The sequence below is a fragment of the Pteropus alecto genome, unplaced genomic scaffold, assembly GCF_000325575.1.
Source record: "Pteropus alecto unplaced genomic scaffold, ASM32557v1 scaffold7, whole genome shotgun sequence".
Classification (NCBI taxonomy): Eukaryota; Metazoa; Chordata; class Mammalia; order Chiroptera; family Pteropodidae; genus Pteropus; species Pteropus alecto.
Window position 1 is genome coordinate 1,096,987 of NW_006494614.1, and position 11,389 is coordinate 1,108,375.

General features: G+C 32.0%; 1 protein-coding gene across 1 annotated transcript in view; it reads left to right on the forward strand.

Annotated features, from left to right (window-relative positions):
* ASCC3 (activating signal cointegrator 1 complex subunit 3) overlaps positions 1 to 11,389 on the forward strand; it is a 259,616-nt gene that overhangs the window by 90,605 nt on the left and 157,622 nt on the right. The window contains exons 11-13 of the mRNA XM_006926271.3: positions 2,836 to 2,844; positions 3,904 to 3,922; positions 4,815 to 4,833. Of these exons, the coding sequence (XP_006926333.1) occupies positions 2,836 to 2,844; positions 3,904 to 3,922; positions 4,815 to 4,833 (47 nt within the window). The remainder of the gene's footprint in view (positions 1 to 2,835; positions 2,845 to 3,903; positions 3,923 to 4,814; positions 4,834 to 11,389) is intronic.

An 11,389-nucleotide genomic window follows, 5' to 3' on the forward strand; every position in this document is an offset into this window, starting at 1 on the left:
TCCCCTTTTATAAGATTTAGGCTTACAATCTCTGGTCTTCAGTTTAAGGATATATTTACAAACATTAGGCTTTCCTGGCTCTGAACCTATTTTGATACAGTTCTTAATCATACACTTGAGAATCTCTGTTTCCAGCTTCCCAGGATGCTGCAAGCCCCTCTCCCCATAGTAGTGCACAACATTATATGGATATTTTTTCTTTTATTTAAATCTTGGTTGGATGTTTGTTTACAGTGTTTTCAATTTTCTGTTAGAAAACTCAAAGCGTACTCATGATTGGCTAGAAATATGTACTAAAAACGAAGCGTATATAATAAGAAATAAAAGCCCAGTAAATTTTGAAAAAATGGCATAAATGCTTAATAAAACATTGAAGCTTGCAAAACAATCCTGTATAGCACCAACATTTTATCACAAATTAGTAACTGAGAATAGCATGTCCATCAATTTGTTATTTCAAATTTATCATTACAAACTTAATTTTGATGTTATCTTTTTTATCAAGTTATCTATAGTCATATTAGAAACCAGTTTAACTTCAGTCAGTATATCTTTATATCACATATCTAGGCACTGAATTGCCATATTGCTGTGTTTTTAAGTCACTGTCCCATCCCCCACCTCCCTTTCTCACTCAGTGTTCTATTTGACATTAAGAGCTTAAAAGAAAAGAACATAAATTTAAACTACCTGACAAAACATGGATAAAAACTAAGAGGAAGTGAAAATTATATACAATATAGATTTTATCAACACAAAAGGATTTGATTCAACTTATAGATTTTGTAAAGAACTGAACTTTTGCCATGTGTAAGGACATTCAAGACATTCAGAATAAAAGCATTTATTCTCCTTAAAATACTATGTACCTGTTTCATGAATAAGTGATGAATGCTAATCATTTGAAGTTACTATTCACTAAGCTACATAAGTACAAATACAGTTTTAAGCCAGTTGAAAAATCCAGAGTTGTAATGATGAAATATAAATATTCTGATGTATTGATTTAGTTTAGAAATTAGTGTGGTATTCTGTTTGTTATAATGCTATTTCTTATTTCCCTAGTTGTCTTCTTTGTTTGGTTTTGGAATTTGTTCTTAATAGTACTTATTCCAGAAGCAGAGTAAAAGACAAAAACAATATTCTTTTATATTTTGAAGGTGATTCCTGACTGTTTAAGCTTAATTTTCCAAGTGACTGCACAAACATAATTAGTATGTTTTTGGTGGCAGTAGTGATTTTTCAGTCCTTTATAACTCTAAATGTTTTTCTTTTTCTATTTTTTCTATTTGCATTTACAGTTTTATGTAATTAAGTAACTAATAACCAAAATAAATTTTTAAGCTTCCTTTTATTAAGAGAGATATCTAAACAATAGGAATAGAACCTAAAATGTGAAAGCTTTGATCTCTAAGAACAAGTTAGTTTTAAAAGGCTGAACCATGTGTTTATACATAATAGAATTAGAAGGCTACCACTTTGTAGTTATGAATTAAATATTGCAAACATTACTATTTCACATTCCCTAGTGAAATGTAAATATTATTTGCCAGGATAACTATTTTCTGCATTGAAGGCATGCCATTAAGAAGTAATGAAAGTTCTCATTTAAAGAGTGTCTCATTACTTTTATTAGTATGTAAGGTATAAATTATTTGGAAGAATTGTGGAATTCTTACTCTTAGTTATTGATTATTTTTATTTTTGCAAAGTTTAAAAGCTACCCATAAAATATATTACATCTTATATATATAAAATATATGCTTTGAGTAAAAAGTACAGTCCTATGTACTGCTTTTAACTGTTTTGTTCCTGTTAATATACTTGGGTTGGAGGGGGTAGCAAGAGAACTGTAATTTTGGCATAAAAATCTATCTATTGAATGCAAATTATGTATTATGTGAGACCCTTTCCTCAGATTATAATATAACAAGCACTTGGAAATCTAATTATCTTTGCTTTCACTGAAAAAAAATTTAGAATAACAACCTTTGCCTATTCCATGAGTAATCTTTTACAGAAAAATAAATTAGATGATTAAAGAGAGGAGTGGGGTTCATATCATGTGATTGTTTCATATTCTTATGGACATTAAGTAAAAATAGCAAAGTAATTAGATAACTATTTTTATTTTATTTTATTTTGATTTTTTTTTTCCTGAGAAAATGACCATATTTATTTGGGCTGTAATATATATATTTTTTCTTTTTTTATTAAATTTATTGGAGTGACATTGGTTAATAAAATTATATGTATTTCTAGGATAGAGTTCTGGAATTAAGATTGCTGGACCTAGGATTTGTACATTTTAAGTTTCAATAGATTTTATCAAATTTCCATTCAAAGTGGCTTCACCGATTATTCTTAATATCTCTATTAAAGAATGAGTTTATGTAAATTGATCATATAAATACTAAATGCAAGAATAGACTCTTCTTCAAGGGAAAAAGAAGTTTAAAAATGAGGTGTTAGATATCACTAACAATCACATACTAATTAATACAAAGCTGTTTTTCCATGATAAATTAATAAAGCTAATGAAAATACCCGATGTGGGCAAAACTACAGTGTAACTTCAGCTCCCAGCCATTGCAGATAAAATCATTTTGGCGAGTGATTTGCTTAAAAGAAATAAGATAGTATGGTGAAAAACAGTTTAGTTAACTAAATAGAGAATGGGTATTGGAGTCTTGTGGTATTGGAAATTTGACAGATTTAGCCAATTCTTCTTAACTCGGGTTGCAATATCAGAATCACTTGGGAGCATTTTCTTACTACACACATTGGTATTCTTTTTGATAATAGATATCCTATCCTAAAAGGTATGAGTGATAGCTCATAGTGGTTTTGATTTGTGTTTCCCTGATAATTAGTGATATTGAGCACATTTTCATGTATCATGCTCAGGTTCACTGAATCCTGCTGGTAGCCTGTTGCCATGAATGCTGCCTGGGGCTCTGGGAGCCATCTTGCTTGGACTGCTAGAGCCAGTAGGTAGAGGCTGGGGTGAGCCGGGAGCCTGAGTTTGCAGGAGCCCCTGGGGGAGGCACTTAGGGCCTTGGAAGTCAGCCTGGTGCTGCGATGGGCTGTCTGCAGTGAAGTTAGGCTCTCACTTTACTTTCCTGCTCCAGTGGGGAAGATATCTCTGTGCTGGGCTGCCTGGGCTTACAGGAGGGGGTGATGTGGGTAATGTGAATCTGCCTCTTCTACCCTTTGCAATGCATCTTTTCTTATTTCTGTGCTTCATCCACGTATTGTAATCCATCACCTGGAATGCTAAACTCTTGTGAAGTTATTTTCATTCACGAATAGTTGTTCAAATTGATGTTTCTGAGGGGAATTGACTGAACCTATGCTACCATTTTACTGGGATCACTCCGTTTTTCAATTGGGTATCAAAAAAGCTTAGACCCAGTTTTAATACTTAATCACAGACACGACACTGTGTTGGCTAATCCTATGGCCGTATTTGCTCTTCTTATCAATTTTCTAAGCTTCATTTTTAGTCTATGTGAATTTCTGTTAAGCCACTTTAAAGCCAGTAACAAATAATTGCATTTGATCTCTTTTTCAGTGCTGTAAGTTTGTTAGATTGTAGGAAATGGAAGGGAATGGAGAGAAAAGTGCAGAAAAATATATAATTTCACTTGGCTTTGTGTCATAGTCATACTGGTGCTATATGTGTAGTTTACACCCAGAATTGTGAGCAGAGTCAGTGGAAGTTGCTTGTACAGAGTCAGGTGACCATTGCATTTCATAACATGGTGTAAGAGTTTGGACCACATTTTTGTTGTTGTTGTTGTTCTCTGCTCTCTTAGGGGAGAGGTTGGGCATCTAGACTAAGTGTTGGCCTGATCTAGTCTTAATACTCTTGTTGAGATGGGAGAGCCTGATAGGAGCTAGACATGGCCTACAAGATGGGGTTTTTAGGCCCGTGAGCCCCAGGAGGAGCACACTGAACCATTTCTCTTAACCCCCAAACATTCAGAAAGCACTACCATCTGTCCTAGACTGGGGAATTACACTGCGGGATTAATGATGGTTGGGGGTGTGGGTATGTGAATTACACTGTGAGGGATTAATGATGGTTGGGGGTGTGGGTATGTGAAAGACAGTGAATCTGTATGCATGAAAAAGCACATTTGGAGAAAGGAGTTACAAGGGAGAGCACGAGATGAACCAGGAGGCTTGACTGCTGTGGTGGAACCACAAGTGGCAGATTGGACCACATTTCACTATTTTGTTGTGTATTTTTCTTAAGTATAAGCTTCTAAACTTCTTGGCTTTATCCTTGTATTCCTAGGTATAAACATTGAGGAAACGTGTTAGTCTTAAACTTCTATTGAGAAATTCTTTGGATAACTATATATTGTGATTAAATAGTACACATGTCCTGCCTTTGTTTTTTTCCCCTAAATTAAATAGAAAGGATTCAAATACAGAAGCAGGTAAATAATAAAGACAACTAGTTTCCTTATTTGCACTCATTTTCATCAGCTTGTATCCTGCCACAATTTGTTGATAAAATTTTAGAATCCTTCTTTTTCTTCTTTTCAATAGTAGACCCTCAACAAACTTTTGGTTAATTGTTCTTGAGTTAATAAAATCTCTTGACATTGAATGTCTGGAATTAGTTGAAGAGATGGAAAAGGTATTATTTTGAATCATTCTTGTGAAGTACTGCAGAATACTTTTTTTTTTAGCTCATCACACATGAGGTTTTAGTAGTTTGGTATTACAATATGACATGTAAAGTGTTTCATTTTAGTAAGAAATCACTTCTCAAACTGAGTTTTGCAAGTGTTGCAGGGAAGAGGTGGTGGACTGTCAAAGGTTGAAAGTCATGTGAGAGGATTTTTTACCCCCCACAAAACCAAGGAAACCTGTTCTCTATGAGCCATTTTCAAATTGTACAGCGTAAGACTTAACCACAGGACAAATTTCTACCACAAATTATTTATGTGTTAAGAATTTGTCTTTGTAAGTGAACAGAAGAGTGGTATCACATCCTTGTTCTATCAATGGACTTTAATGGAATGAAATCTTGGGGTATTATGGACAAGCAGTTAGAATGATGAGAGGAATGTCTTTATGGCTTATACACATGACAGTATAAACAATTTTGTAGTTTTTTCTATTATGTGTAATTAGTTAAGTTTTAGGGTAAAATTAAAAGATTATATTCGTTGCAAGCTTATACTGATGAGACTAGACTTCATTATGTATGTTCTGGGATTGTTAGAAAGTATTTTAAATCAACAAAAGAACTGTAAAGAGAATTCTATTCTAGCTGTAAACACATGTGGTCTAGAAAGTATTTTCTTAAATGTTCAATTTCGAATAACATAGTACAGGAATTTTTTCTTCCCTACTCTCAGCACTCTTTATGCTTTCTTCCTTCAAAAGTCTTAGGATTTTTTATTTAATTATACTTTGTTTCTTTATTTAGCAAATGTTACTTATGAAATTTTTAACTAAAATAGTATCATAGAATTTTTTTTCTAACATGAAAATACCAAGATACATTTCAGATTACATTCTTTATACTTTAGCTTGACCATATTATATCTTTTCAACAAAGAATATGCAGTAAGAATACTTTTGTATTTGAAGATTTCCCAATTTTTATATTTTCATTTTATAATTGAAAACTGTGGTTCTTGATATAAATAGAACTATATACTTCAGAGGACTTTGTGCTTTATGCACTCATGAATGTGAATTGATGGGAGAGGAGGGAACATGAAAAATGTAGAAAAGGAAGTAGTTGGAACTAAGTGATTTGTTGTAGTGTCCCAAGGGACAGGTATAATCAGCAAGCTGTCAGATTCCATTACAGGTGATGCCATCCATCAGAGATGACATGTGTATGGCAGAGGTTAGTATAACTATAATTATATGTATGTTTATGGAATCTAAACCATGTGACATTTTAATCTTTAAATAAAAACATTCATATAATTTATAAGCTTGTTGATTGAGTAGGTATGTGATTATATATTTTAAGAGGGAAGATAAGACTTCCTAAATCCTGCCAACTGTTGCCTGGTCTGTATCTACAGCATTAGAATATGATTGTAACAACTCCAGGCTGACTGTTTTCATCACAGAAAATGTATTAAGCAAGCATTCATGAATATTACTTTTTGACATAGTTAATAGATCCTAACATTTTCAACTAAATAGACTACATTTCATCAATTGTAAGACACATTTTTAAAAATTTATTTGATAGTGCTTTTCTTTAACTTTTTAGTGACACATAAAATAACAGTATAGCTGATAATGAATGGCTCCTGAGATTTAATGAAATATAGTAATATGCTCTTGGATTTTAATGAGTACATTTTGGTATTTTACCATTCTGGTTTATAAAAAAGTCACTTATGTAATTAGTTTAAACTTTTTAAAAAATTTCCAACAGTCTAAGTACCAAAAAATTTTAAATCTATTTTAAATATTATAAAGGCAAGAAAGTATACTTTTACTTTTCAAATTTTTATATTCTTTTGATTTAACATTTTAAATCTAGTTTTAATTTATAGCCATCTGCCTCAAGGAAAATGCCATTCTAACAGTAAAAATTATTTTTAAAAATGTTTAAAAATTATTTTTAAAAATTCAGCATATCAATATGACTTGTGTAACTTTACAATAGATATACCAAGATTTGTTAAACATAAAACAGACTTTTATTATTATTATTTTTTCTATCCTAAGTAGTTAATTTATTTTACCTCCCTCTTCCCCCTTCCCTCCTACTCTTTGGTAACCACTAGTCCATTGTCCATGTAAAACAGACTACTTTTAAGGATCACAAATATTTCTCTGTGTCTTAGACTGCATATGTATTGCTGATAGTCATATACTCTTAAGACTGTTTTCCATATAATGAATTAATTTATTAGTATTAGGAGGTTTTATAGATTGGGCTAGGTATGAAAAATATGAACTGGCAAGCATATATTTTGTTTTTAAGTAGCAAGCAACAAGAATAATGTTAAGGAATTATGAGGATTATGCAGTCTAAATTATGTGTCTAATTTCTTGGTTCAAAGATTTCCCTTAAGTATATTAAACTTTATCTTTTTTCTTTTGGTGCTTATTGAGGTCTCTGATTGAGGGGATAATTGCTAAGTAGTCAGGAAATTGGCCTAAATTTAGAAGCTGTTATCTGTACTTAAAAAAAGTATTTCCAATCAATAGGCTGAAGAACTTGAATTTACATGTAAAATTCCATATGTGGTTTCTTCCTCAAGATGCTTGTAGTGCACATAGAAAGATGTATTTACACACACGATCACACAGAGATACGTAATTGATGTACGTTAGAAGCACAAAGAACATATTTGTTTATTTTTTTCTCACTGCCTGGAATATTCTTTCTTTCTTTGGACATCTCTTACTCACCTTTTTCCTGTTCAGTTCCAGTATCCCTTTTTACCACTTAAGTTTTGGTTTCAATTTTAAGTTATATATATTATGATAGCATGTATGCACACAGCTTACTATTATTGAAATAAAATATACACACAGACTAATGCAGAAATTGTAAGCGAACAGTTTGATAAATTTTCCTAAAATGAATACACTGATGTAACCACCACCCTTATGTGGAAGAATAAAATGGCCGCCTTATACCTAACTCATAAAATGTAACTCAAAATGTATTTGAGACTTATTGTAAGACCTGAAACTGTAAAACTACTGGGAGATAACATAGGGGAAAGTTCCTTGACATTGGTCTTGGGAAAGATTTTTTGGCTATGACAGCAAAAGCACATATAACAAAAACAATAAACAGGTAGGACTAATCAAACAAAAAAGTTTCAACACAGCAAAAGAAACAATCAGCAAAATAAAAAGACAACGTACAGAATAGGAGAAAATATTATCAAATTGTCTGATTAGGGGTTAAAACCAAAAATACATAAGGAACAGCAAACTTAATAGCAAAAAAAAAAATCCAATTAAAAAATGGGCAGAGGACTTGAATAGACATTTTTCCAAAGAAGACATGCAGTAGCCACCAGGTACATGAAATATATTTGACATAACTAATCATCGAGGAAATACAAATAAAAACTACAATGAGATGTCAAAAAGACAAGAGATAACAAATGTTGGCACGGATGTGGAAAAAAGGGAACCCTTTTGCACTATTAGTGGGAGTGTAAATTGGTACTCCCACTGTGGAAAACAGTAGAAGTTTCTCAAAAAAAAATTAAAAAGAGAATTACCATGTGATACAGCAATCCCACTTCTAGATCTATATCCAAAGGAAATGAAATCACTATCTTTAAGAGACATCTTCATTCTCATGATCTTTGCAGCATTATTCTCAGTAACTGAAACATGGAAACGACCTCAGTGTTCATCAGTGGATGGATGGATAAAGAAAACATGGTATACATGTACAATGGAATATTGTTCAGCTAGAAAAAAGAAAGTAATTCAGCGTTTTTCCACAACATGATGGACCTTGAGGGTGTTATGCTAAGTGTGAAGTAAGTCAGGCAGAGAGAAACAGACTGTATGTTCTTACATATGAAATATAAAAAAGCCAAACTCAAAGAAATAGAGAGTAAAATGGTGATTGCCAGTCGCTGGGATGTGGGAGAATGGGGAGATGTTTATCAAAGTGTATGAGCTCTCAGTTATAGGGTGAATGTGTTCTGGGGACCTAATGTACAACATGGTGACGATAGTTAACAATACTTATTATGTATTTGTAAGTTGTTAAGAGACTATGCCTTTAAATGTTATCACCACACATACACACACACACACACACACATACAAGGTAATTGTGTGAGATAATGGAGGTGTTAACCTTATTGTGGTAATCATTTTGCAATGTGTGTATTTGTGTGTGTGTGTGTGTATGTATGTATGTATGTATATGTATATATGTATATATGTGTGTATGTGTTTATACATTGCAAAATGATTACTACAGTTTATATATAGATATATGATCATTACATTGTATGCCTTAAATTTATATATGTTACATGTCAGTAATCTCAATGAAGCCAGGGGGGAAAAAAAGGAAGGAGAGAGAAAATGACTTCCTTTAGGTCACAATGTTTTAAAAGGCGAAAGGTAATAATAGTATTATTATTAATATTTAAGTGAATTACAAGATGAATTGGTTCTGGCAAGTCTTAGGTTCTGTCAAGTCCTTTGGTTTCTTGTCAAATGGATGAGCATTTTAAAATTGAATACACCAAATTGTTGACACAGTAGTGGTATATAGCATCTCAGCTATGCCATTTTCCCAGTGGACAGGCTAAAATTGGAACCATTCAGAATAATGATTTTTATATTCCTGAAGGAATAAGTACTTGTATTGAGAGAAATTTAAGTTGACGGTAAAAATATCAACAGTTAACCCATGCCCTCATACAAGAGCAGATGGAAATGTCTTACATAAGTTCCAATTCATTAAGCAAATGTGACACTTTATTTTCTAGACATTTTAGTTCAGAGAACTGAAGTAATGAAATAGTAATGTAAATGAAGCCACTTCTCACTATGCTGAAAGTAAAGTGTAGAAAACAAAATTCTATAATGGATTTTTAAGATATGGTGGTATAATTTTCTGATATCTGAACGATTTGATTTTACAATTTGTCATCACATTATTATTTCTGAAAGTTAATTATAAGAAAGAACACAGCATTCTATGTTTATGGTGAGGTAAGGAGCCAAGCTTTGTATTTATTATTATAATTTAGTGGTGTGCTTTGCAGGTTTCCTAAATTATACTAATAATAAGCTTGCTTATTTTATAATTTAATGTGACATGAATTTTTGGGTTAGGTGAATTGTTTTTGAAAATAGATAAGCATGTTTTTCAGGACTTTTAATGAAAAGGCTTATTAGTAAATGATCTCTAGGTATATTTGCAATAATATATCTTGGATTATTTTAAATTTGTCATTTTTCAAAGCAGTTTTGTTTAAATTTATTATAATATAAAAGATGTTAATTAATGCACAGTGAATGTTTCAACCCATTTTAGATTTCAAAATTCATTATATAGCCGTTTATACTTAATTCCGGTAGCATATTTTTTTCATAAAATTTGATGTGATCTCACCATCGCCACTTAGCTTTAGCAGATTAACTAAATTGCTTTGAATTTGTAGTATTTCACAGCTTATATATGAATTTCTTAATCTATTTCATTACATTTTGCCAATTAATGTTGTGTTAAAGTACAACTGCTAAATTGTGTGGTCGATGTAGTTCATTTCAAAATGATAGCAATGATATCTCTAATAACATAACAGGTTATATTGACAAATTTGGATTGTGAATTGGTTAAGAATTTATATATCATTTGCTATCTAAAAAAGTAAAGATGATTATTATCCCCATGGCGACTTCAAAACAGATGTGAAATAACATAACGAAGAAGACAGACTGACTCCCATCTCAGTTAACACAGTTGTGTTGTGATTATCAACAAAATCTATAATCTGATATACTGGCTAAGAGAAGCTTTTATTTCAGTTTGCTACCTCGTGTGTTCTTTGAATTATCCACACATGAGATTATTTCCTAATGTATGTTATTATACGGTGGAAGATACCATTAAACTTGCCATCTTTTTCTCTGCCACAGTGTGCTTTTAGAGGACATGAAAATTCAACATGTAAAAAGCAAATACATACATAATCAAAGTTTCATGTCAAATGGTCTGCTTCTGTGAAGTTCACAGAAGTACTCTGAGGCCTACCTCCTGCTCCATATGCCCTGGATCCACAGTGACTCACTCTTTGGTTTGCTGTTATCCTCCGCTTATGCAATAGTATATGTATTAGGTATTAGTATAAAGCACTGAATATATTAGTCAATATTAAAGAGCAATTAAATTAAAAAAACAACTGTATCTCAGTAGTAAAGTTTCTTCCACCTTTCGATAGCTACAGACAGGTAATGATGCCTATAGCAGATTCTTGGTTTCTTTTTCATTTCCTTTTAATGCTTTGCTCACTTTTTTGTCTCTTTTCAAATAAAGGCCATTATCAGTATATACAGATTTAAAAGCTAGTATCACTTGTTTTTCACATTGTAAGATGCTTTTGAAAAAATCTTGTGTATTTTGTACACTTCACACTACAATGTACTGACCAACTGCCTCACTGAGTTTTAAATAACTTTAATATCTCAACTTAGAGAAAGGTCCTCTTGAAGTGGCTGTTGTCTACAGTGAATTAGATATCGTTCTGGGATATTTTTAGCACGTATATAGGTGGCCAGTCTTTTTTTTTTTTTTCGAATGACACAGTTGAGAATTTAAATAATCTGTGTGACTTTTTTCCTTTTTTAATTTGTTTATCTTTTCTTGTTTTATAGATGCTTGTGACCACACCTGAAA